Source organism: Salvelinus namaycush, chromosome 35 (genome assembly GCF_016432855.1).
Source record: "Salvelinus namaycush isolate Seneca chromosome 35, SaNama_1.0, whole genome shotgun sequence".
NCBI classification, from domain to species: domain Eukaryota; kingdom Metazoa; phylum Chordata; class Actinopteri; order Salmoniformes; family Salmonidae; genus Salvelinus; species Salvelinus namaycush.
Window position 1 is genome coordinate 31,600,730 of NC_052341.1, and position 27,132 is coordinate 31,627,861.

Genomic DNA, 27,132 nt, shown 5'->3' on the forward strand with positions numbered 1-27,132 from the left:
AGATAGCACAAATTTACCAAGCCCCTGTCTGTTCTTTTATAACGAATAGGCTACAGGTTAGTCCTAAATCTCCGGCCTCATTAGACCCTCTGCCTGTAGTCTTCCCAACGGTGTGCAGACTGTTAGAGCACGTCTGTACCTTCATCGTCACGTCCTTTATATTTCACACTCCATGCAAATATAGGCCTATTTTAAGTAGAACAAAAAAAAAATATGAAAATGCATAGGCTATGGATGCAACCTAATTGAGGATATAGTCTAGAATAGAAGATTATGCAATATGATAGACAAAATGTCTAATATAATTTAAATATATTATAGCTTGCTTTAAAAGGGCTAAAGAAAAAAGAAGGAAAGGCTTCAAGCTGTCATAGTGATCAAAATGGTATTCATACTGCTTCATAGCCTACCCGAAGCAAATGTTGATGGGATATAGGCTTATTCAAGTTCATTCTGGAAAGCATGCGCGGTAAACTTTTGGCCCCTATGTCGTGACTTTTCAAAATTGCTACATTGAAACTGGAGAAAATAAGGAAGTGCTCTATTCTCATTTTCAGCGGGAGACCGCCCATATATTTAATCCGTATTTACAAGTAACTCCAGTCTTTCGCTTATTTTGCTATAACAGCACAAAAGCAAACAGGGGCGCTTCACTGTCCCGCGCTCCTCACCAAAACTGCCTTTTCCTCACTCGCTGTTCTAACTGCACACTCGTCCGTCGTCTTCCTCCAGCCTTTTTTTCTCTCCCTATTTATGAAAACGTCACTTCAAGTCCCTCCCTTTTTGAATCTCATTAGTTTCTTGTGTGTTTCTCCCTGTCAATAATCCTGAATCCAGACTCTCTCTATTTCCATCCCTCTCTATCTGTCAATCAGCGCCGCCTTTGAACTGAAAACCACTCCGACCAACTTCAACTCACTCAATCCGAGCGGCTCAGCTCCATCTCCGGCTTCTTTTTCTGCCAAGGTTCCCCTCTTTTTAGTTTGTATAAACCGCCAGTGCTTGGAAAACGCCAATACAGACTCTAAACTTTAACTCGGATTCTAGATCACCAAGATCAAGGGTTTAAAACTTTGTGTTTTTGCCCCCCAAAATTGCTCGGGAAAATGCCGCAGCTCAACGGCGGTGGAGGGGACGATTTGGGTGCGAACGATGAAATGATTTCCTTCAAAGACGAAGGGGAGCAGGAGGAAAAAATTTCGGAGAACTTATCGGCAGAAAGGGATTTAGCAGATGTCAAATCTTCTCTTGTAAATGAATCAGAAACAAATCAAAACAGCTCGTCAGATTCGGAGGTAAGTGAAATAATCGGAATCGATTGGGCATTCGGTAGTTAACAAACATTTACTTATTGTGCGCGAAATGTGCAACCACGGTATATAAAAGTAATGATTTCCCTATGTTTTCCTTTAATGCAACCCCTGTGTTTCGTTGTTTTTCAAGGCGGAAAGACGGCCTCCGCCTAGGTCTGAAACTTTCAGAGACAAAACAAGAGAAAGTTTAGAGGAGGGTGAGTTTCTCCTTGTCTGTCTCTTAGATTTTTACACAATGGCATATGAGCGTACCGAGTGGGTTTCTTCTAGAATCTCAGATGTATAAAAGTTGTCAAGGCACTTATAAAAGTTTTTCTTCTTTCCCCCCGCCATGTTAGCTGCGAAAAGGCAAGATGGAGGGCTGTTCAAGAGCCCACCGTACCCGGGCTATCCATTTATAATGATCCCCGATCTTACAAGCCCGTACCTTCCGAATGGATCACTTTCTCCAACAGCTCGCACAGTAAGTTCATTTATTTACACAGATGTGCGTACATTAATGGACACACGATCCACGTAGCCTTGAACAAACGCGCATTGACACCCAGCTAGGTGTGTTTAGCTGTTAAATGTAGACAGAAGTTTCGCAACTTTTCATGAACTGTACAATGGCATGCATGTCGCTTGCAACAGTGTGCCTGCGTGTTTCTCTGTAGCCTACAGTAAGTAGCATTCTAGGAATAGGGATAATCAACTCATTTCCATCGCCTCAAATAAAAAAAATGGTATGCAAGGTCATGCGCACATGATGAATATTCTATTTTTTGTACACCTGTGATCAAATTATAGTACAAAACATGAACATTAATTTCAATAATAACAGCAGTTTATAGTGGACAATTGAAAATTATTATTATTATGCTGCTTCTTCTTGATTATATTATTATTATTATTGTTATTATTATTATCATTGTTATTGTTATTATTATTATTACTGTATTATTATGCGAGTGTTTGTTAGGCTACCTCTGGCTTTGATTTCATACCGCCCCCTAATATAATGTTGTACTGAGACTTCGCTACGTTGTTTTCACAACCTCATTGAAAACGTTTTTTTCTTTAACGCTTAAAACACATGACCCATTTCAACTTTTTTTTATCCTAGGGCAGTATAATAACACCTAACACAAGTTTCTATAAATATATCAACATACAGGAAACTCAGAAAAGCATTAGGAAAGGACCTTATAAAAACAAAGCCAATGTGTTAATTCGTTTATTTATGTAATTTGCATTTGTCAAACTGCATTGACATTAGCTGAAAGAGCCATGTCATTGACAGTTACTTTGAATATGCAGACGTTAATATTTTTACCTCAAACATTTAAATACATTTGAAATCATTTATTTATAGGCTGGAAATTGTTTGATTTTTACATGTTGTAGCCCATGTATACCACTCCAGCCTGTAATGGGTAAACCATGCTCTTAAAAGCATGTGCCATGTAAAACGTTATTTATAAATAAATTCATGTTATTTATTAGAGGCAATCAGCTCAGCTATAATTATGCATACTTACTCATTTACTCGCCACCTCCTAGTCCCACTGGGCAATAGCAATGCTTAGGCGGGATAATTTTCTAAACCTTTTATTTTATTTATTTATTTTATTTTTTAATGGTTGCAATTACAAGTCATTGCTTTAGGACCTGTCATCTCATTTTACAAGGTTAAGGCAAAGACCAGGCATTAGGAAATATGATCTAGCATATAGCATATAACATATACCTCTGGGTAATGAAACTGATATTTGTTTCCTCAATTTAGTGCACCACACACACCTTGAAAATGAACACACATGTGATAGGCAATGTAATGCACCCTTTTGTGTCTGACACATGTTCACGTTTTAACTATTTTAAGCATGTCTTATAACATGTCTACAAAATAATTGCACATACATGACACTTTATTTACATGTTACCGAATTATCTTGCTATTTGTATACTTTATGATTTGGTGTTTTTATTAAATGCGTGTTTTGTGCATATTTGAGACCGTTTGACATTCTTTACCATTATTACGCAGTAGTGTGTCCCTCATGTTCACAATACTGGTGCATTTGCAGGACTAGTCATCCTTTATTCCCATCAGTGCACACACCCACACTGGGTTTAAGCTGGCTATTTGTTTCAATGGGTTAGTTTCTTTTTGCACATGTTCTCTATAGTGCCAGGTCCAGTGCTTGCACACGTAACTTCCACATTAGAATGTGCTTATATACCAAACTGATATGAGCAAAGTCATGGAATGCCCTTGCAGTGTAAGAAGATGCTGCTGTACATGTCTCAAATCTGATATCAGGTCTGTGTACAGTCTACCTCCTTGTGCCCATTAGTTCAGTGGTTGTCAGGGGTAATTCAAACCTGGAAGGTTTTCATAGTAGCCTATTTGATCAGTTTTGTTACACACTGTCATTCTGTCTACTCCACCACCTCCCTGTATGTAAGATAAGATCATCTGCAAAAATAACATTTTAGAAAAACCCAGTGATCCGTGTTTAATTGGTTTACAATACAAGGAGGCATTGCAAACGTGATCAAATGTATTGCACAATTAAAACTGCACTATAAATGTTCAGTACAGCTTTATTCAAGATCACGTCATACCTTTTTGGCTTATGATGGTTTACCTAGTGCACTAACCCAACCCTCCTCTCAGGTCGGTTACATTTAGCACCGTGTGTGTCCACCCATTAGTGTTTTTTTTTGTGGCTGTTGTATTCATAAATGTATAGCATCAATAATTCACCTGGGCATTGATTATCTGTCTTCCTCCCTAACTAGTAAGGAAGGCTACAGAATATAACTGGTACTGCTTCTGTGATTAGAAATGGCTAGCTCACTCCATTGTTGTGTGGTTCTTTGATATAGCAGGCTTTGTCGGTTGCTTTTTCTCCTCAATCCAATTTTCTCAGTTGATCAATTTTGGGTCTCATTGGTGCAGACGGTTCAGTGCTATTATTTTGGAATTCATGATTTGGCATGTGTGTGCAATCTTTTTTTGTTGTTTCCATACTTTTAGACATATAATGGCCCATTGTGATATGATTGTGATGTTAGTGATGTTACAGCCTTGCCACTTGATTTCTCTTTTTTTTGTCAACTGGCCATGATCTTGACATTTTGGGCATGCCTTTCTATGCTTCCTGTGATTCCGTTACTGCATGTCTTTTTTTGTGTGTGAGTCTGTGTGTGTGTGTGTTTGAATGTGTGGAGGTTACTATAATCTGTCTGACCTCAGACAGCTATAACGAGCGAGAGTTTGTTTTTTCCAACCACCTAAATCTAAAAAGCTGTACAATTTGGGATAATTTAGCAATTTGACATGACATTATGCCCAGGGTGTTAGGCCTCCTGCCCTCTTCTCCCCCTCTTCCCCTCGTCCCTCCATTCCTTCTTCTCCCTCCTTTCTCAACCTCACACAAAGGCCTGCTGGTTCAGTGGGAACAGGTTGAATTGGTGAAGTGGCCTGGCCAGCTAACTCCGGGTGCCATGCTGTTCCTTGCACCTCTCTCTCTCTCTGCGATTGTGCAGATGCTCATGCTAACATGGGGCTTTCTGAAAAGGCGACAGGTTAACTCCAGTGCTGCTGGCTAACATCACACCTCAACAGGTATGGAGAGAGGAAAGAGAGGGAGCGGGGGCTGGGCGGCCAGCACTCTGGCATAGGGCTGCAGGGCCGTAAATCCGCCGGGTTTATTTACTGCCTCGGATTTATGAATGTTAAGATATTTGACGCCACCCCTGGCCCCATAATTCCTGGGGCCTGCAGACTTTTGGCTGGGGTTTTTGGTTTTGGGTTTCAACGTCTAATTATGAGTAGTTTTAAAAAGAACCAAAAAAGAGAGAGGGAGCGAGAACGCAACACCCAGCATCCCCTGGTCTATTTAGAGTGAAAAAAATACGCTCTCGAAACCCGTGGCGATTCCACAGCAAGCTTGGCAAGAGGCATTGTATGATTGAAACAATAGCCTTTTTCCTATTTTCTTTGTTTCACTTGTATTGTTGCAGCAGTATCTCTTCTATTGCGGTAGACCCACCTATTTAAAAATGAATGGTGCTTGCCTTCACAATTAGTGACTTACACAATTATTACATTTTTGGGAGGGAGTGGTGGATTTGTGGCAAGATTAACATCAGATCAGCAGTGGTATTTGTACATTAGCCCAAATTTAATACATAGTGTAATCCTTTGTGTGTATGTAGATGTACTGGTATGGCCAAAATTGTATAATTGACACATACAGTATATTTTTAAACATCTTAGCAGAATATGCATAACAATAGAATATCATATGGATTATGTGTGTTCTGGTACAGCTCTGAATGGCTTGTCCCTGCGAGGTGAGGAAAGATATCTTAATGCGGATTTAGGGGATAGACCCACACCTTATCAAATTGGCTTTACATGTTAATAGGGCTTAATTGCAATCCGCAGGGGGTTCATGGCACTACGAGTCCACATTTAGTCTTTCCTCGCAAAATGCGCTCCACATTTTTTTAGAAGGCTGTGAAGGACACGCTCTCTTTCTCCCTCACGCCCTCTTTTTCCCTCTATCTTTTCTCTTCTTTCTCACCCCCCTTCCACTTCTTTATTTTTCTCATCCCATGCAAGGAAAATAAAAGGTCCTTATTTTTCTTGAGCTTGATAAACACCCATAAAAGTGCAATCTGTTTTGGATTTGAGGGAGTAAAGTTGGGAAGTAAAGTTTGGCACCATTAAACTAAAATCGAGGCCTGCTAGACATTAGCGGCGCACTGCACATTCTCCAAGCTTAATTAGTCCGAACTGTAATTGTTCATGGTCTGCCAATAGGAGTAATGCTCAGGAAAAGTGGAGTTGCACTAAATCGGCCCACAGTTTTTAAAACAATAAATCACTTGCATATTTGTGTCGTGATTCAGATGGAGGCTCGACCTCTCCCATCTCGACATGTGGTAAATTGTAAAGTCAATGAATCGCAGATGTAGAGAAAGAGAGAGAAAGAGAGAGGGGAAGGAGGGAGAGAGAGGGAGAGTACAGTATGGTTTTGTTAGCGCCTAGTGAATGACTGGTAAAGATTTGCGATGTAAATATTTACTGATGTTTTTTTCTTTCACTGGCAGAACTTAATTGTCTTATGCTGATGATGTTGGCAGGCTAAGCTGTGAAACCATACAAAAATGGCTCTCGGTCAGTTCGTTTGAAGCCACACACAACAAAATCAGTCAGTCCAACATGTTTATGGGTGTGTTTTTAATTAGGTTTTTTAAATACTGTGATGGGAGTAGTTCCCTGGTGGTAGTGAACAGAGTTTGGGTGTAGTTTATGCCCAACTGCACAATCAACCCTGGTTTTGTTTAATTTATTTATCAAACCTATGCAATTTGAGCGTTGTGTAATAGAACTACTAATCTGATGTTCAATTTCAAATGTGTGTTGTGCTGAATGCACATTTATTTATAAAAATAGGCCTATAACTGAAATATCTAACTTTTCTTCCTCAATAGAACTGTGGCTGGGGAGGCACATTGCATAGACTACTGACAAATACACTTTCCCCCATACCGCAACAACTACCCCCCCCCCCCCCCCCCCCCCCCCCCCCAACCTTCCAATTCTCTATCACTGGGCCACACTGCTTTATACTATTCTGTCTCAAAAAACAGCATTGGCTTAGCAGCTGTGCACTGGTGCCCCCCTCTTCTCCTTCCCCTCCACTCACCCCCTCTCTCATTTTCTCTCTCTCCCATGCATTTCCATAAAGCTCAACACAAAGATCTCACTGTACATCTGGAATGCAACTTTTGTCATCTGTTAAATATAGTCTTACTGCCGGCCCACAGGGCTTGGGGCTCCCTGAAACATGGAAATCAAATTATATCCTATTTGTGTGTTTGCATTTGCATCTATGTACCATATGTGTGCGGCACAGTATGTGCATGCAGTGTGCACTCACGTTTTATGTTCTACGTACTATGCTCCCTAGATCCGAAGTATGTAAGATGCATGGATGTTCCTTGAATTTCAAGGGGCAGTTCTTAGGATTCTTTGCTCTATTGTCCTTATATCTGTCAAGTGTTCCGATACAAACGCACGTGTTGGGAGTGTTGGTTGCGTTAGCCCTGGACTGCTAGTCGAGATGTCAAGGTTTACCTTGCAGGCAATGACTCCTTAGATGATACTGATAGACAATCTCATCCTTTTATTCTATAATTCTACTGAAGCTCAAAGTTGTTTTCTCTTTCCATCAATTATGGGATCAATATAGTTTAGAGCAGGTGCTAGCAGGGGTTTGTATTCCTTTACAATAGAGCTGTGCTTTTGCACTGCAACCAGTACAAAGATAAGATGTAGCTCTGTAGTATTGATTGCCTGTTTAAGGATAATTAGACCAATGACCTTTTATAGTGAAAAACTGTTTATGTAGCATTTTTTAAATGGATATGTAAGATATTTTACTGTATGTTTTTTAGGTAAATAATTATTGATACTTTTATTTGTTCAATTTAAGACTAGGTATATTTATTTTTCGTCTGAGTGTGTATATTTCTGTAAGCTCATTCATTCATTATGCCGTGAGTCTCCAGCAGCGAAAGGAGTTTAACAGCGGAGTGGGAGAGAATGTGGGGTTTAAGAAAAGCGGGAAATGCATCCAGCGACGTGTGTGTGTGTGGTCTGAATAGGGCGCATCATTTCTGTTAATGCCGGGGCAATGAGAGCAGCGACAGATCCTGGTTCGATCTCTAAACAATTGTGCCCCCAGGCCTCACATTTATCTCCCCCCCCCCCAAAAACAGCAAGACTAAGAGAAGGGGGGGTGGGACGAATTTATTGCCACAGTTGATGTGGACAGGCCATGTGTGTGGCTTTTCCTCTTAATGATTCTGGCCACTTCTCCACCTGTTTCCATGCCTCGTTATCAAAATGTCGGCCCCAAAAGCGTCGTCGAGTGAGAGGATTGTTTGATGGTGGAGGAATTTGGTGGTGCTGGGCTTGTTTGGATTGGAGTGTTTTTGGGGAGGGTCAAAGTGCAGGGAGGCTGACATGCTTTCTGTTGGGAAAGGAGCTGCTCCTCTAACCCTTTTATGATGAGAGATAAAAGTGCTTGAGTTTTCCATTGGGGGGGGGGGGTGTAACGTCATCATAGCTCTTAATGATCATGTTGGACTGTATAATGACTAGCCATGCCAATGTGCAGGGAACACCTGTAGTAGGCCAGGCTTGTATGGATGTGTCAGATTGCTCTAGATTGTTCCACTGTGTGGAAATCTCACTCAGGAGAGCTTGGTGTTTTTGGGAGAAGTGATTATGAATCATCACCTGCAATGTTTGGTGAAAATATGTGAACCACCACCCTTTAGCACTTAATCTTCCCTATACCATCTCACCATTGTTATAAGCTACAGCGAACCTACCTGTCTATTTTTAACTTCAAAGGGAAAATACATGGCATATATTAGGACATTGTCATTACAATATTAAATCCTGCATAAAAAGATGCAGCAGTCTGACGAGTGTCCTGTTATGGTGATTATCTGCTGTATTTCAGATATTCACAAATGTCAAGGATTTCTGGATTTGTAAGGAGCATAGATAATTTGGTATCCTGTCTGTCTAGTTTGTGATTGCACATTTGGATTCTGGAACTTTCACTTTGTTCAAATAATCTGGACAAAAACCTTTCAGATGCGAGGGACCGTTTTGTAATGTGTCAAACACATCATGGAGAACCATGTCTTTTTTAAATCTTCTAATTCAACTTTTAATTGCAGGAGGATAAGCTCTGCGGAGTGGTTTGTGTGTGTGGGGGAGCGCACTAATGAGGTGATTGTCTGCTTGTTTGCCGTTAAAGGTGCTGTATTTATAACTGCTTGAAAAGGTGAGGGAGCTTTAGAGCCAGAGCAGAAGAAATGTATCTACTAATCTCCAGATTATTGTAGGATTTAGAACAAAATGTTTCAGAGATTACTGTATGTAAAAATGCACAAGGCTAATGAAATGTAAGCCCTTTGCACACACTGTGGAATAGTGAGAGATTTTCCGGGTCTGTGCAACAATGTCCGGAAAAAATAGATTAAGAGAACATTTCCAGTGTCAGCTCTTTAGCTGCCGTTAGAAATCTATTTACATAAAATAATATTAGCCTACCCCTATTAAAATAGACAGCTGTCAATTTGTGTACAGTAGATAACATTTCATGAGAATTGCTGGGCACATGCTATGTTGTGTTCTTAGTAGGCAGTAGAGTAGATTGAATACCACATCTGACACTGTTGTGGGATATTGTATGTTGTGGTCTGTGTCTGTGGGTGGGTGGGTGGGTGGGGGGGCTGTTCGTATGAAAAGCATAGGTTTAAATGCCCCTAATGCATTCTACTCTCCACTGAGGAATGGTGTCAGCAGTGTTTGGGGTCAATTCCAAAAGTGAAGAAATTGACTCCCAGCACTGAGTGAATTGTCAATTGGCTCCCCAAGGGGTCAAAGTGAATTGAGTGTCTGTTTGGACAACTGGCCTGAGGTGGGATGAGTGGCCGTCGCTGTCAGCCAGAGGGGACTGATGTGGAATGAGGACCAAATCAACTGACAAGCAGAAGAAATGTAGCACTGTTGAAGTAGAAAACAATTGAATTCAGCATCCCAAGGTATGGGTTGAAATAATGACCTGTTGTTCACGGTGTTAGCAAGTCATATAGTACTAAGATAAATATCTACAGGGAAAAGGATGAAAGTAAAAGATGATTTTCTAGATTAGGCAGTACAGTATTATAGTACAGTATTATAACAGGTTTGATTGACAGTCAATTGAAAGGATTTATACATAATGATAGAAGACAAATATGAAGATCTTTAAACTTAAGTGATTAATGTAATATTGAAAGTATACTAAGGGGTCTGGATTGTCATCCTGTCATCTTGCGGGGGTGGCAGGTGAAGATCATGTGACCGGCTTCTGTGACGTCTGTCACAGTGCCCTTTAGAACGAGGAGTTTCTTTGCCCCCCCATCTTATTTTTTATCTTCCCATTTACTGCCCCGGTATCTTTATGCGTCGAGCATTCTTCAAATATCAATAAAGATATATTGCTGGCGTTGTCATAACAGGTGACGTTGAGTGGCAAGATTTCAGGATGGAACATTTTCCCAGTGTTAACTCTTGGTCTTCTGGTTAGCTCATCTGCCTTTGCCCAGGTGACTAGCCTATAATTTCTGCGAACAAATAAAACCCATTCAGACATTACAGTCGAGGAAAAAATATAATACACCTTTTATGGCCATGCTAAGTCTTTATTGTCAATTCAGTCCAGATTCTGTCTGTCTGTAAATATTTATTTGTCTTTGGAAGATTACCCTGATGACTTTGACTAAACACTGAGCCTGTCTCTGGTCCGTCCTGCACTGAGGCCTCAGTGGAGAGCAGCTGCTCTGGTAGAGCCAGGCGGGCGGAGGAATTCTCTGCTGTTTAAACAGTGGGTCGTCTTAGTGCAGGCCTGAAGGACCGGAGGGAAGGAAGTTCCTCTGTGTTTACATAGCTGAATTGTCCTGTGGGCCCCAGAGTGTCTAATGCACTACTGTTCAAACACTACACAAGTGTAGAGATGACCCCCACCCACACCAGTGTTCACAGCCATAGCCTCGTCTGTCTCTGTGTGTTTGCATGGTTGCCTACAGGCCTCATTTACTTCCTAGGTACCACAGCCATGGGTTGCTTCAACCTGGAGGTTTGCATGATTGATATTAAATAATTACAAGACTATTTATCTCAGCAAACAGGGGAGAGTTGAGAAAGGGTGGGGTTGAGACAGACAGGCAGATAGAAGGGCCCTTTGCTCCACCAAGGCCTTTCGTACTGGGCAGCCAGACATTGACATATGGTTGAGTCATCAAACTAATTGTTGTTTGAATTACCTGTTATGATCCGATGACAAATCTTCCGCCATTGGAGCGGAAAATGTAGCCGGGATTGGCATGATGTTAGCAAGTATGTAAACTGCGCTTCAACAAGATGGATAAATGCAATTATTGGGCAGACCTGGAGAGGGGAAAATCCATTTAAAGTCTGTAACACTACACAGGGGCCGTGGTTAATTCATTTGGCCAATTTACGGGTGATGTATGAGTGTCGGGGCACATTAGTCATGGAGGGGAGTTGGGCCTGAGTGTCAGTCTGTGTGTGTGTTCAGGGGGAGGTTGCCGTTGAGATTCACTGCTGTAAAGAAACACAGTCTCCTTGGGACCAGACCCCCCCCTTTTTCCTCCCTACCTCCTTCTCCCTCTGCCTGCCATTTCAGCAGATAATACAAATGGACCCTCAGCAGGGAAATGACAAAAAGATACACTGAGTGCAGAAAAGCGGGATTGCTGTGCAAATGAGGCGGGGAAAGGGGCTGTGGTCCGCTGGGCGGTAGAGTGAGCACCGGCAGCATCTCCATACCAGAGACTGCAGCGCTCAATCAGGTCCAGTCCACTGCCCCAGCACCCAGCCTGGACCCCTTACCCACCCCCCCCCCCCCCATTACTAGTGGTATACTGCTGGAGTACTTTTCATACAAGCAACAGTGGTGACAAGCTCACTATATAGCGTAAATATATTATGGATAAAGAAGTGCTAGCACTAGTAGTAGTAATAGTAGAATGTTTCAAAGTGGCTACAGTGGTGTCTGTTGTAGGCCTAGCTGTTGTTGGACTACAACTCAATTACACCCCCCCCCCTGACCCAGCTTGACTCTGATACTCTCAGTGAACTCGGGGGAGTTTACAATTAAGTTACAATTACAGCATGGATTCCGATGTTTACTCCAGGCACGCTATCTCCTTCTCACTGTTCTCTTCAAGAGCGATTGCCCTTCAAAACCAACTTCTCGTTTTGAATGTAATCATTGATAATTTTGGTCATAAAGTCAGTCTTGTCCAAAAAACAGGGATTTGCGAGATGAAAGGAAAAAATTGTATGTTGCAGAATGAAGGGTACCGTAAGAGTTTTCCTTGGGTTGGGTTTATTTCAATCATGACCACAGCTGGCAGCACCCAAGTAATCATCAATTCGGAGCTCAGCTGCACGTGAACCGATTGTAATGTCCATGGTCAATTTGGTTTGATAATCGATATCCCTATGGGGCTAGTTAGGGACCAGCAGTAAATTACACAATGTACATGGGACATTATTTTTTAAACGATAATAACTCAATATTTCAATGACTAAAAACCCCCAAACCAACTATACACTACTGTTCAAAATTTTGGCGTCACTTAGAAATGTCCTTGTTTTTGAAAGAAAAGCACATTTTTTGTCCATTAGAATAACATCAAATTGATCAGAAATACAGTGTAGACTGGAAACAGCTGATTTTTTATGGAATATCTACATGGGCGTACGGAGGCCCATTATCAGCAACCATCACTCCTGTGTTCCAACGGCACGTTGTCTTAGCTAATCCAAGTTTATCATTTTAAAAGTCTAATTGATCATTAGAAAACCCTTTTGCAATTATGTTAGCACAGCTGAAAACTGTTGTCCTGATTAAAGAAGCAATACAACTGGCCCTCTTTAGACTAGTAGAGTATCTGGAGCATCAGCATTTGTGGGTTAGATTACAGGCTCAAAAACAAGGACATTTCTAAGTAACCCCAAACTTTTGAACGGTAGTGTATATTGTATATTGAAAGATTTTAATGAGACAATTAAAAGATGTGCAACATGAACATATTGTCCCATTTACATTGTGTAATTTATAGACAGTCCCTATCTAGCCCCAGAGGTAGGCTATCAAATGTCAAACCAACTTTGCCACAGTCGCACACCATTCGGCTGATGCTAATTGGCGAAATCAGGAAGTTCCAAGGCCAAATCAGGAAGTTCAGCAACCCTTTAAAGAAGCAACATTACTCAACACTCATAGAAATGTTTAATTTTATACAGTGGACCGAACGTCTTTTTGTCTCTCTCACAATCTGTAGCCTATTTAAAGTTGAAAGATTTGGCCTGCGCTGTACACAGTCATTGTCTCCCGGGAGAGAAACCACTCAACAGTTACGCAAGTCGAGCGGTATGCAAAAATGGTGGTTACAGCGGGGCGGGCGAGAGACTGGGGGAAGCGTTGGTTTATAGCTCCAAGCCACAGATTGAATCAGGGGTTTGATATCTGAGAGACATGAGAGGGTATGGCCTCTCTAGCCATGGTATTGAGGCTTTGTAAGTGGTCTTGATCACACTTAAGTGCCTCTTGGTTAAGATGTTGCTGTGTGTGTGCCTACTGTGTGTGTGTGTGCACTGTCAGAGGAGTTGTGGGTTAGTGTTTGTCACCTGACTGCCAGGCAGCGAGCTTCAGGAAACCAGAGTCACTGTGTGAATGCTGGCACTTGTTCGAGACAGGTGTCAGAGCTGCCTGCCATGGCGCCCACCCTGCTACACACACAGCAGCTGGGAGGGCAGGAGTCCATGGCTGTGGTGTGGGGTTAGGAGAAGGTATTGGGTGGAATTCTTCACCCTAATCTCAGCGGGGATTAGTGTTGTTAGCAGGCCACTAGATGCTACTACTGTGGACCAATATTGCATTTCATTATTTTATCCAAGGATGTGGGTTAGTTTGCATTATAGGGCTAGTGATTGGAGCTGTAGACTCCTGTCCTTCCAGCTTGCCAGAGCAAAATCTTCCGTACTCAACATATCTGCTATTCCCCAAACCCTTAGCCCCTGAACCATGGCTGAGTTGGAGATTGCAACAGGAAACTCTTATTGTCAGGGCCATGGAGTGGATGTGCATGAGATCAAACAATCGAATCAAACTTTATTAGTCACATGCGCCGAATACGACATGTGTAGACCTTACAGTGAAATGCTTACTTACAAGCCCTTAACCAACAGAAAGGAAAAAATAATAAAAAGTAACACTATAAAATAACAATAACGAGGCTATGTATCTAGGGGGGACCGGTACCGAGTCACTGTGCAGGGGTACAAGTTAGTCGAGGTAATTTGTACATGTAGGTAGGGCTGAAGTCACTATGCATAGATAATTAATAGCGTAGCAGCAGTGTAAAAAACAAATGGGGGGGGGGGGGTCAATGTAAATAGTCCGGTGACCATTTGATTAATTGTTCAGCAGTCTTACGGCTTGGGGGTAGAAGCTGTTAAGGAGCTTTTTGGTCCTAGACTTGGCGCTCCGGTACCGCTTGTCTTGCGGTAGCAGAGAAAATAGTCTATGACTTGGGTGACTGGGGTCTCTGACAACCGCCTAGTATATAGGTCCTGGATGGCAGGAAGCTTGGCCCCAGTGATGTACTGGACCATACGCACTACTTCCTCTCAGCCTTACGTTTGCCTTGGATGCTGTCTGTATTCTCCTCCGCCCACCACCCCCACACCTCCTCATCCTGTAACTTGGCCTGTGGCATCGCTTTGCGGACCCCCACATTTTACGAATCCCTCTGGAAGAATCCCTCAATTTCTCAACATGCCATGTGGTTGGTAACATCCAGCCATCTTCCAGAATCCCCCCTCCTACCCCCTCCTCCCTACTTCCTAGTCGCTCACCACTCTCTTGGGAGAACAACTGCTGGCCGCGCTCTGTAGGCCAACGGAATTCCTCACCCCGACTAAAAAAAAAACAGCTTGGAAGTTTTCTATATGTGCTGAGGATCGTTTTACAACATAGGACGTGCCACTAGACGCAACTGTTCTCATTTAGTGGGGAGCTGCCAGTCTTATTAGGGTCATTAGAGGGACAGATATTTTTCACAGCCATTATACTGTATATGGATTCAGACTTGGCCCAGTCTAAATGACTCAACTTGGCGAGTCAGTCTCATATATCCCCCTGAAAGTTCCTGTGCTGATTTAGCCCATGGTGCTCCGTTCTAATCGAGGAGAAGAGGTGGGAGTCGCCATAGTGTTCTTGTTGGGAGGGGAAATGTTCTGTTGCATTGATGTCCTCGTTGTCCCTCCGATGGTTAGGGCAGATTTATAGCCCTCCTCCGGCCTGTTGGGCTGCACTTCCCACTAGCACGAGGCTCCAAATAAATGTCGTAGAACATGACACACCAGGGTGCAACCAATCAGCACAAGATATATACCCAACGACCAAACGAGCAGCCAATCAGCCTGGGGATTTACAACCAGTCAGACCCAAGCATTTATCTCTCAAGTTCAAGTATTTATGAGCATCGGTGCAGCAATATTTGTGCTATTAAGTTCTTGCCTAAACTAACCAGGATGTGTTTTTCTTCATTGGTTTTGGCTTTGGCATTTGTAGTAGTATCAATATCGAATCAATATCGGTCGGCATCAGTGTTGGTTTGAAGCACGTCTGAGTAGCCAACACTTCGAAATGATGGGCTAGAGATTGAGATGCTTGGGGAGCTGTGGTCAGAGATGCTGGGAAAGCCGACCTCTAATTGTTCACAGAAGCCATTGGCAGGAAGAGCGAAGCATCTGCAGGGCGGACACTGAGCGGAGCTCTCTCACTGCTGGGTTTTCAGGAAAGGAGCCGAGTCCCGGGATGTTCCCCAAAGACAAACTGCCGGGCCCAGAGAGAACCCGTAAACCAAACTCTCTTCCCTCTCTCCTTTTAAGAGACAAACACTTTTCCTCACTTTTAAATTGCCCTTGTTATGTGGTTTACCAAACTAGGCTGTTGGGAGCCGACTTGTTTTTCTTCATGAAAAATAAGGGTCTATTTTCACTGGTACTGATTATAGTATTATAGTTTTTTTAAACTAACACTGTCCTGCGCTTGTATTCTCCATTCCTTTTTGATCTCCGTCACAGATGCTTGGCAAGAGGCGCATCTGCTTTCTCCCCCCCACCCCACACTTGTAGCACAAATCCTGTTTTGTGGTGTTTTTGTGTGCCATAATTTTGCAAATAACATCAGTAATGATTCAATTGGGCATAAAGTAATTGAGAGGCGGCCTGCTTGCCATCTGTCTCGTGAGATTACTGTTTCTGTGTAATTAAAAGTGTGACCTTGAGGCCGTGGTAGGATGGGCCAGTGGGCTGTCAGAACCACAGGTCCACAGGCCCAGGCTGGGTGGCGGATGTGTCCTGTATACACACTAGTGATGCGCGGGTTTACTCATAATCCACAGTCGCTGCAGTTATATCCGCAGTTTTAGGGTCATGAAATATTGTGTGGATGAAGGGCGGGTGGGCGTGCAGGCTGGTTGAATAAAGAGAAAACAATACCTTAAAAAATCCATACATGTATAATTCTGAGGGTTTTCTTTAATTATTTTAGGCAATCCGGCATTAGTGCATAAGCCTAAGCTTTAGGGGCCAACTGTACGAGCGCCAAATGGCCTACACGCCAATCGCCAAATGCTTTTGCGAATGGGCAGAAAAAGTTCATGTCGATCCACCGAGGCAAAAAGGCCAATGTCAGAGTTTAATTCAATAAGAGAAAAACTGTGACATGGAGAGATGAAAATAAAGACAAGGGCCAGAGAAGTAATTTTGGGGAAAGATTTGGTGAAATGATAAAAGAGGATGATAGCAGTGCAGGCTATGTTATGTGTGATGATTTTGAGCCACTATATACAAATTCGACAGTCACAAGACGGGGTCTTCAAATAGGCCTATGGCACGTCATGGGAACTGTAGCCTGCTGTTCAGATGGAAAAATGAAACATTTAAAGTTAAATGGAAACTGAAATCTGGACACTGGCTGTAGGTCTATAACCTCTCACCTAGCCTTAATATTAACTCATGCAGAATTAAGCATTTCTTGCAGTAAAATAATACACCAAATTTAGGCAAAATTTTGACTCGTGATCAGGAGTGGAGAAATATATATATTTTTTTTTCAGCATCTTATGCGAATGCGCAGTTAGATACCGTCTGTAGAGGTGCTGTCTTTATCAGCTGATAGTATTTAGTCCACAAAAATATGTATCCAAGCCAAACTAAAATCTTACCAGAAACATGTTTGGTCGGTTTCTCAGCTTTCTATTTCAGCTTTTCTAAGATTAAAAAAAAATATATATATATATATATTTTTTGGTTATTGCATTTTCTCTCTGGTCCCTAAATGTCTTTGCTCCACGAAAGTAGCAGAGATCACAGAGAACTTTACTGTTGTCAACTAGACTGACGCGTTCATTCTATCGATATGATATTATTCTGGTGAACAAGGGTTTATTTAGTCTTCTAGGGCAACATATAATGACATAAAAGAAGCTGCATGTATATAATTATAGACAAGTTGACTAACAAATAGCCTTCCAAAATGTCTGAAATTATAAGCAGAAAAATATATAAAAAATCCTGCACCTCCTGTCAAAATAACATTCTGCCGTCTCTGACTTGAGCCTACAGCGCATTGTCTATATTTGCGGGTTAGGGTCGGGTGCGGGCCTCAGATTTTCAATTTATCACATATAGTCAGGTGGTTGCGGATGGGTTATTAGCAATTGCGGGCGGGTGCGGGTGAACAAACAGCTGACCCGCGCACCACTAATACACACAAGTACTGGTCCGTGTCAAAGCCCCAAAACCTCCTTCAATTTGGAGGGGCGAGAGGAGCCCCACAAAGTCATGGTGATCCCTGTGTGCATCCAGTGTAACCACGAGAGGGCGGAGAGATAAGGGATTTGAGGGGGGCTGAGGTGGGCCAAGGGTGGAGCTGTTTTAACTCTGATTTCACGTCTGGTTTTGTTTTGACTCCTGAGGATCAGTTTCCCTTGGACAGTGTCCAGAGACTACAGAGCCTGCTTTTTTTCACCCCTCCTCTGAAATCCCTGAGTGAAGGGTCCTGTAAGGCCCGGAATTGGATTTGAGATTTTATCTTGTTGCATGTAGTAAACAGGACAAGGAGACAAGGGGTGAACTCTGCGTGTGTGTGTGTATGGTATGCATATTCTTTGCATCCCCATTGTGGTAGCACGCCTAGATCAGAAAAGGAACTTAACAACTATATCATGATTACACATACACACACATTCACGTACAAACACAGGATGCATGGCTGAAAAAGACATTAGACGATGTTACCAGTGTGGGCTGGATGGCGTCTTGCAATACTTCCGCTGGGAGCGGTCAGGGGGGAGAGAGAAAAATAAGGCCCAAACAAAAATAACCGTTTTAATTGCTATGGCGCAGCCACAGTGTGGCTGGCAAGGCCCGGGTGAGGTGGCACCAGCCATAGGGGACCATGACCGAGACTGGGCGAGGCTCCAGGGAAATTACAGGGTGCTCAGGGCAAGAAATAGAGCCGGCGGCCTCCACTGCCTGCTACCCCTTCAGCAGTCTGCCTGCTCCACTTCAGCTATCATCCCGAAGTGCTACTGTTGCCATCTCCTACCACTTTCCACTCACTGTTTCATATTGCTGCTCCAGAGATAATTGGAGAAAGGTACTCCCACATACACAGCGTCTTCCTTCAAGGTATCTTTTCAAAATTACTTTGTTTCACGTAGTCAGCGTTTCAGTCAATAGACCTGTGTAGCGGTAGGCCTAGACATTCACAATGTGGAAAAAACCCTGCATACTTTCTAGTGTAGCAATATTTGGGCTATGTTTCTAGATTTGAGGTCATCGTTTTTTTAAGTTTTTTTCCCCTTTCAGTGTTTTGTTGTACTCTGTGCTTATTTATTCTAGCCTCTCAGGCTATCTGTTTCTCTTTCTCTCTGCTCTCTCTTTCTATCTGCCTCACTCTCTCCCTCATCCTCTCTCCTCCCTCTCCCCCTCCTATCTCACACAGTATGTGCTCTGATTACCTCTCGAAACTGGCAATAAGTTGATTGCTTTACAGAGATGATGTAAGCCCATGCCCTAGGGTACATCAGGTTGGATTTCTCCTGCTTTATCTTGTAAAGCCTAAATTAACAGCTGGTTTGGTTTGAGTTCTTCTGGATCTGACTAAAGGATTAGGCTTCGTCCTCATGTGAGTCAATCTGGTTTGATTTATTGCAGGTCTATCAAAAAAGATCAATGGGAGTCCTTTTGAAAGTAAATCCTTAATGTCATCATTGGGATTTTTTTTTCTCTCACACTCTCTCTTTCTTATTCTCTCCCTCCCCCCTCTGTCCTCATCTATCCTCCTGTCTTTTCTTCCCCCTAACCCGTCGTTGATAAGGAGGGAGCTAGCGATCTGCCCTGTCGATGGTATTCTGTTGTATCACCGGATGGATTTTTCTCTCGCTCATTAGCTATCCATCACGGCGAGGTAGACTGAAGCCGAGCTTTAGCAACACAAGCCCTGATCACACTCCAAACGTGTCACCTTATTTTTTTTATTTTAGTGCATCCACCAATTTCTGTATTTTCTCCACAGTTCAGCCATCACTCAGATATGCTCTAGTATGGCTACAGAGCCTGAGCACTAACTTTTGTGTGCTTAATTTCTCTCTTGCTGTATGCACTAATTCAATGACGTAACGTAAGATTTTTTTTTAAAGGTCAATGAAAGCCTGAATGTCTTATACTGTAGATTGGACGTAATGGTTCTGCATGTGAATGAATAGCAACAAAGGCCTTATCCTTCAACTACTCATTTTCAATGGGAAGTGCCCCATCTGTTTTGTGTTTACATACAATACCTTAGCACTTGATGCGAGGGAATAATTTGTAGTTCTATCATAACCTATACATTCAGCCACTCACATTGCCTAGGCCTACTCGTACTCAGACACACACAAAGACATGGAAATGCAAAAAGTCCAGATTGACCTGGCAGCTGTTGCGAAACAAGATCCAGCCATGTTATATATTCCTCCTTCTCTCTCTCTCTCTCTCTCTCTCTCTCTCTCTCTCTCTCTCTCTCTCTCTCTCTCTCTCTCTCTCTCTCTCTCTCTCTCTCTCTCTCTCTCTCTCTCTCTCTCTCTCTCTCTCTCTCTCTCTCTCTCTCTCTCTCTCTCTCTCTCTCTCTCTCTCTCTCTTTCCAGTCTCACGTTCTCCTATTCCTCCAACAACAGGCTCATTATGTTGTACCTCCAGTCTTTTTTCCCCACTCCCTCTCTCAAGGCCATGACTCTTAAGGAATCTGTAACTTGAAGAATAGGGCTGTGGCGGTGACCCAAGGGTAGATGGACAAACACAACTGACATTGATATTGGCTGGGCATTTAGATGTGTGTGTTGGGCGTAAGACTGCTTGTGTGTTTGTTTGTATGCTATGCAGTGTTCTAGTTGGTTCATGGATGGCAGGGATAGTAAGTTCTCAGAGTTCTCCCAATCAAGGGGGGAAAAAGTGATGGGCGAAAAAATTGATACAGTTACATATCAAATCAGATCAAATCACATTTTATTTGTCACGTGCCAAATACAACCTTACCGTGAAATGCTTACTTACAAGCCCTTAACCAACAGTGCAGTTCAAGAAATAGAGTTAAGAAAATATTTACTAAAGGATCAGGATATTATGTTGGAAGATATATCGTATCATATCGTTTTGGCAATATCGCAATATCATTTTTGCGTTAGTTGGTACCTGCACAAAAACGTATTTTTAAATAGGTAGACAATTTGTTTTCAGCACTTTTATTTCCATGACTGATCAAAACGAGTTCTCATGGCTCTCTCTTGTCCCTCTGCGGAAGACATATGGTGAGCAAGATGTTTCCAACATCGAATCGCAACAAAAATTGAGTATCGAATCGTAATACATATAGAATTGTGAGAATCGTGGGTATTGCAATACATATCATATCGGCACCAAAGTATCATGATAATATTGTATCATGATGTCCCTGGCGATTCCCAGCCCTGCTTTTCATCCATCCTCAACCATACACCTTCCTGAGGTGTCCTCTGCCTTTCGCCACTCTTTTTCTTTGGTTAGATTTTGTGTGTGTGTGTGTGTGTGTGTGTCTGTGCACGCAAGTGTGTGTGTCTGTGTGCAGCAAAAGCTTGGGGCCGATCGATGTCAAGTTCAGGTGTGTCCTCCTCGCAGACTTGGCTAGCTGGCAGACCAGGGGTGGAGGGGCTGTGGGGGGAGATCGACGGGATACGTGGGAACGAAGGGTTTGCTGTCAGCCAGCTGGACCTCTTAATCCTATAGCCTTGGGGAAAGGGTGTGTGTATGTGTCTAGTAAAGGTTTGACAATTTCAGCACACCTGCTACAGTATTTGGCCCAGCTGAGCCCACATTTTGTGTGTGTGTTTGTCCATGTCCCGTATTGTGTGTGTCTGTGCATTTCATCTCCACTGTGTTTGCTGTAGTCCTCTATTTAACAGCACACTGTATATTTATGTAGAGACGACACAGCCTCACCCCCTTGATGTTCGAAAGGCGATGGGGGTTGGGGGTAGGTACTGCACGGCTGGTTGGGGGATTGGGGGCAGGGTAACAAACACTGCCAGTACCCCCCCCCCCCCCAGTATCAAACAAATGCCTATTCTCTGATTCATACACACATTATTTTCACCTCATTGTAGCTAAAACAACATAAGAGAAAGCAGCCGATTGCATCATCTCCCGCCGTTCATTAAAAGCGAAAAATACTATTTAGCCACATTCCTTGCAAGCTTGCTCTCTCTTGCTCTCTCACTCACACCACTCTTTGTCTCTCCCTCTCCCCCTTTCTCTGTCCGTCTCCCTCTCTCTTTCTCTCTCTCTCTCTCTCTCTCTCGCACTCTCTCTCTCTCTCGCACTCTCTCTCCCCTGTCTCTGCCTAGCTTGCCCTCTCTTTTTTTGGCGTAGACTTTTGCATATATCACAGACTGGCAGACTAAGAGCCTGGGACTTCCCCACGCCACACTCCAAGCCTTTGATCCTTTGCTTTGGAGGTAACATCAAAAGGAGAGGCATAGAAAGGCAGCTACTACTGTGAAGTTCAATGTTCAACTTGATGGCTTGGCTGAGGGCTTTTTTTCTCCTCCTCCCGCCGCTGCACTGCTTCCCTCAGCTGACAAAAACACACAGTTTGTAGTCAAGGTTTTTTCGAGTCCATGTTAACCTTTATGGAACCTATCTGGAACACAACAAGAACCAAAAAGCACCTCATGAATCTGTATCTACATCTCTATAGGTTTATATATAGGTTTATTCATAACCCCTGTATTAAGGTGTGCAGTGTAAATTATTGCCGATGCCAGGACCAAGCATTTTCTTCTTAATGCGTGGATGACATGCAGCTCCCAATATTGCAGTGGGTTGCGTCAATGTGGGCCTCGTTGGCCCAATGTGTTCAGAAGAGAGGATAATACTCCATATTGTTTGCTACCCACATGTTCAGATGTTTTCATCTGCCTGTTGTTTTTTAAATTTTTTTTTATCTGAGAACTGTCAGAATGTGTTAAGGGGAGGAGAACATCCAGCCTTTCAGGTCCCGTGTTGACATGGGCGTGCGAGGCACACTATTGTGTTCACTCACTGGTAAACGACACATAACTGATCTAATGATGAACGCTTAGCTTATTATCAGCATCAGTATCTCAGAAATGATCCCTTCGAGGGAGAAAACAATTTCAGAATTGATCTCATTCTGGATGTGGCCATGTGAAATACCACAAAACTAGTGAGAATATAGGATATATAGGGGCTAAATGGTATAATAAAGTGAGACTCTGGCGCTACGGTAAAATATTTTTTCCTCTCTCTTTTTTTTAATCTCTGTCTCATTGCACCAATTAGCAAAGACTTGTGGACTGCTCTCTCTCCTCTCTCTCACACATGCACACACACACTCACACGTGTCATTAGCCCGCCTGCTGTAACGCGGGCGGTTGTGCTGAGCTCTACCTTATCTCCATGTCAATCACAGCGTGTGAACATCAGTGTAAGGATCTCCATCCAGCCTGGCTGTCAGTGTGTGTAACGCCCGCTTTGGCCCCGAGCCGCACCTCCCCAGCTAATAGATGCAAAATGAAACTGATCAATAGATGGCCTCAGCTCGTTATCGACGTATTATCATGGTGTGGGATTTCTGTCCGTTTTTAAGGGGCTCGTAGAAGAGGTATGAAGAAGGGAGTAACAAAGTGTTTTCAGATGTACAGTATATCCACTCATTGGTGACAAAAATAATGTATATTTTATTTTTAAGATTATTTATTTATTTTAAAGTATACAGGGCAGAGGTCACAAACAGCAGGCTTTCTCACACTTACCCCTGTATCTTTCTCCTTTTCCACTACATTTCCCTTGGCTCGGGGAGATAACCCCTAGGAAAACCAAACAGTGACATTTGTAGCAAAGCCAAACAGGGAGTTGGTAAAATACCTGATTAAAGATTCTTCAATAATTGGCTTTTGTGCCCATGTTTGTGTGTCGGTGGTGAAGGAGAAGGTCTTCAGAGTCAGACAGATCACCCAGTGATTAAGCAAGGCTGTAATTAGCCATGTGTGTGTGTGTGTGTGTGTGCACAAGACAGAGAGGGGTGTGTGTGCAAGGGGGGGAGTCATTGGCAGTTGATTTGGAGGTGAGGGGCGGGGGCGCCTGGGTGGGGTACCGAGGGACAGGAGACGGGAAGGAGAAACACCCACGCAGACACAGCCCGGCCCAAGTAGCAGCCTCCCTGACCCTCCCGGGGTCCTATTGTCACGGCAGCGTCCTCCATTTTAATGAGCTCCAATAACCACATCCTTATGACTTATTTATTTATTAAGCCGCGACAGTGAAGAGCTAGTTTCCTACTGCTATATTGTGTGTGTGTTTAATGGATGAAAAATAATTATTCCTGTATCACAGTCAGTAAGATCATATGGCCCTCAGGAACAGCAGATTAGTTGATGTGTTTAAACTAGGCTTAATCTGACTCAGTCAATGGAGGTATGAGGATGTTTTCTGTAGGATACTGTATTAGTACAGAGTATTGCAGCTGCTGTAGTGCAAACTGTCTTCACAGTTTTGGAGGTGTAGGGCTCCATGCCTGTGTCCTGAAACCATTCATGTGTCCTGGAACCATTCTGAATTTTGAGCTGGAGCCCTGGTAATGGGTCTCTGGCCTGCACAGGGAATGGGCCTCATGAATATGGAGTCTAAACTGCTCCAAGGTGTGTGTGTGTGTGTGTGCGTGTGTGCGTGTGCGTGTGCAAATGTGTAAAACGCATTTCTGTAGGTTGTGTGTTGAAACGGTGTGTGTATGTGATTCCTTTGTGTTGGTTGAGGGTGTAGATGTGTGATGGTTGAGTGTTGAGTGTTTTAATGTGTGTGTGTGTGTGTGTGTGTGTGTGTGTGTGTGTGTGTGTGTGTGTGTGTGTGTGTGTGTGTGTGTGTGTGTGTGTGTGTGAATGTTTAAGCCTTTGTGAAGGTTGAGTGTGTGTGTATGTACAGTCGTGGCCAAAAGTTTTGAGAATGACACGAATATTAATTTTCACAAAGTCTGCTGCCTCAGTTTGTATGATGGCAATTTGCATATACTCCAGAATGTTATGAAGAGTGATCAGATGAATTGCAATTAATTGAAAAGTCCCTCATTGCCATGCAAATGAACTGAATCCCCCAAAAACATTTCCACTGCATTTCAGCCCTGCCACAAAAGGACCAGCTGACATCATGTCAGGGATTCTCTCGTTAACACAGGTGTGAGTGTTGACGAGGACAAGGCTGGAGATCACTCTGTCATGCTGATCGAGTTTGAAAAACAGACTGGAAGCTTCAAAAGGAGGGTGGTGCTTGGAATCATTGTTCTTCCTCTGTCAAACATGGTTACCTGCAAGGAAACACGTGCCGTCATCATTGCTTTGCACAAAAAGGGCTTCACAGGCAAGGATATTGCTGCCAGTAAGATTGCACCTAAATCAACCATTTATCGGATCATCAAGAACTTCAAGGAGAGCGGTTCAATTGTTGTGAAGAAGGCTTCAGGGCGCCCAAGAAAGTCCAGCAAGCGCCAGGACCGTCTCCTAAAGTTGATTCAGCTGCGGGATCGGGGCACCACCAGCTTGCTCAGGAATGGCAGCAGGCAGGTTTGAGTGCATCTGCACGCACAGTGAGGCGAAGACTTTTGGAGGATGGCCTGGTGTCAAGAAGGGCAGCAAAGAAGCCACTTCTCTCCAGGAAAAACATCAGGGACAGACTGATATTCTGCAAAAGGTACAGGGATTGGACTGCTGAGGACTGGGGTAAAGTAATTTTCTCTGATGAATCCCCTTTCCGATTGTTTGGGGCATCCGGAAAAAAGCTTGTCCAGGAGAAGACAAAGTGAGCGCTACCATCAGTCCTGTGTCATGCCAACAGTAAAGCATCCTGAGACCATTCTCTGCTAAGGGAGTGGGCTCACTCACAATTTTGCCTAAGAACACAGCCATGAATGAAGAATGGTACCAACACATCCTCCGAGAGCAACTTCTTCCAACCATCCTGGAACAGTTTGGTGACGAACAATGCCTTTTCCAGCATGATGGAGCACCTTGCCATAAGGCAAAAGTGATAACTAAGTGGCTCGGGGAACAAAACATCGATATTTTGGGTCCATGGCCAGGAAACTCCCCAGACCTTAATCCCATTGAGAACTTGTGGTCATTCCTCAAGAGGCGGGTAGACAAACAAAAACCCACAAATTCTGACAAACTCCAAGCATTGATTATGCAAGAATGGGCTGCCATCAGTCAGGATGTGGCCAAGAAGTTAATTGACAGCATGCCAGGGAGAATTGCAGAGGTCTTGAAAAAGAAGGGTCAACACTGCAAATATTGACTCTTTGCATCAACTTCATGTAATTGTCAATAAAATCCTTTGACACTTATGAAATGCTTGTAATTATACTTCAGTATTCCATAGTAACATCTGACAAAAATATCTAAAGACATTGAAGCAGCAAACTTTGTGAAAATTTATATTTGTGTCATTCTCAAAACTTTTGGCCACGACTGTACTGTATGTATGTATGTGAAGGTTGAGTGTGTATGTGTGAGTGTGTACGCATGTTCTCTATCTGAAGGATGTTATTGCTTCACAAGGTGAGTGTATGCTTCTTAAAGGAACCTGCATTCTTCCCTTTATATTTCAATATAATTATTCTCCAACCCGACGGCCATGGAACTATATAGTTACCTAAATAGTTACCTAAATTAACAGGTAACCTTCTTGTTGTGTCAGGGTGATATCCATCCAACATCACAAAGCCAATCATCATCATCATCATCATCATCAACCTGCTCAAGGTGGCTGCAAGTAGAGGTTCCAGGGCTCTGTCTCAACCTTCAACTTCTTATTTTATACTTTTAATATTACCACTTCTCCTAAACAAAGGCAAGCATGTACACACAATGTGCACCTATTACCCAAACCTTTCCTACCACAGAGCGAGCTCCTTGCATAAGGGGCTCAGACACACCTGCTGTGCTAGCTTGCTGAGCTCACGTAGCCGCTAAGTAGGTCAGTATGTACGAGAATCCACCGGGCAGCAGGACTTGGATCTGACCTGAACTTCTCATCTCAGCCCTGATCTCACTCTCTCACTGCCCACACTCACTATGTTGCTCTGGGCTTCTGTAGACTAGTGTTGCAACAATAATAGTACAGTCATCAAGCAGATGCTTTCATCCAAGGCGACATACAGTTTACAAATTATGTGTATTTACTATTTGCTGGAATATGTCTGGGAAGAGGCCCAGACATAGACATTGACATTGAGAGATGAGCGGTGGAGAAACGTGAGAAGTAACAGTCAGAGAACTGGAGACAGAAGCTGAGATCGAAGCAGTACCTGAGAGCAGAGCCAGCCAGGAAGTCCTGATGTTAAAGATGCCTGTGCTGTTCATTAGTGTCCCGGGTCTGTCGGAGGAACAGCAGGCCCTGCAGTCCTTAGCCTCCCAGCTCTATTTATAGACAGGCCCAGAGATGCCCTTAATGACATGGAGGCAGAGACAGGGGGAGTCAGAGAAATACAACACTGTTTATTTTCTGTGTCTGTATGCCGTAAATCCACCAAGAATTTGGAGTCTGGGGTGATGTCACATC

General features: G+C 43.2%; 1 protein-coding gene across 25 annotated transcripts in view; it reads left to right on the plus strand.

The window, feature by feature from the left end:
* Positions 1 to 684: 684 nt before the first annotated feature.
* LOC120029841 (transcription factor 7-like 2) overlaps positions 685 to 27,132 on the plus strand; it is a 95,770-nt gene continuing 69,322 nt past the window's right edge. For 4 of the 25 annotated variants that reach the window (XM_038975140.1, XM_038975139.1, XM_038975142.1 and 1 more), the window contains exons 1-3: positions 712 to 1,295; positions 1,444 to 1,510; positions 1,652 to 1,776. In XM_038975140.1, the coding sequence (XP_038831068.1) occupies positions 1,107 to 1,295; positions 1,444 to 1,510; positions 1,652 to 1,776 (381 nt within the window). In that variant the 5' untranslated portion in view covers positions 712 to 1,106. Of the gene's footprint in view, positions 1,296 to 1,443; positions 1,511 to 1,651; positions 1,777 to 27,132 lie in introns of all 25 variants that reach the window. The other 21 variants (XM_038975135.1, XM_038975127.1, XM_038975149.1 and 18 more) reach the window with 13 other exon arrangements.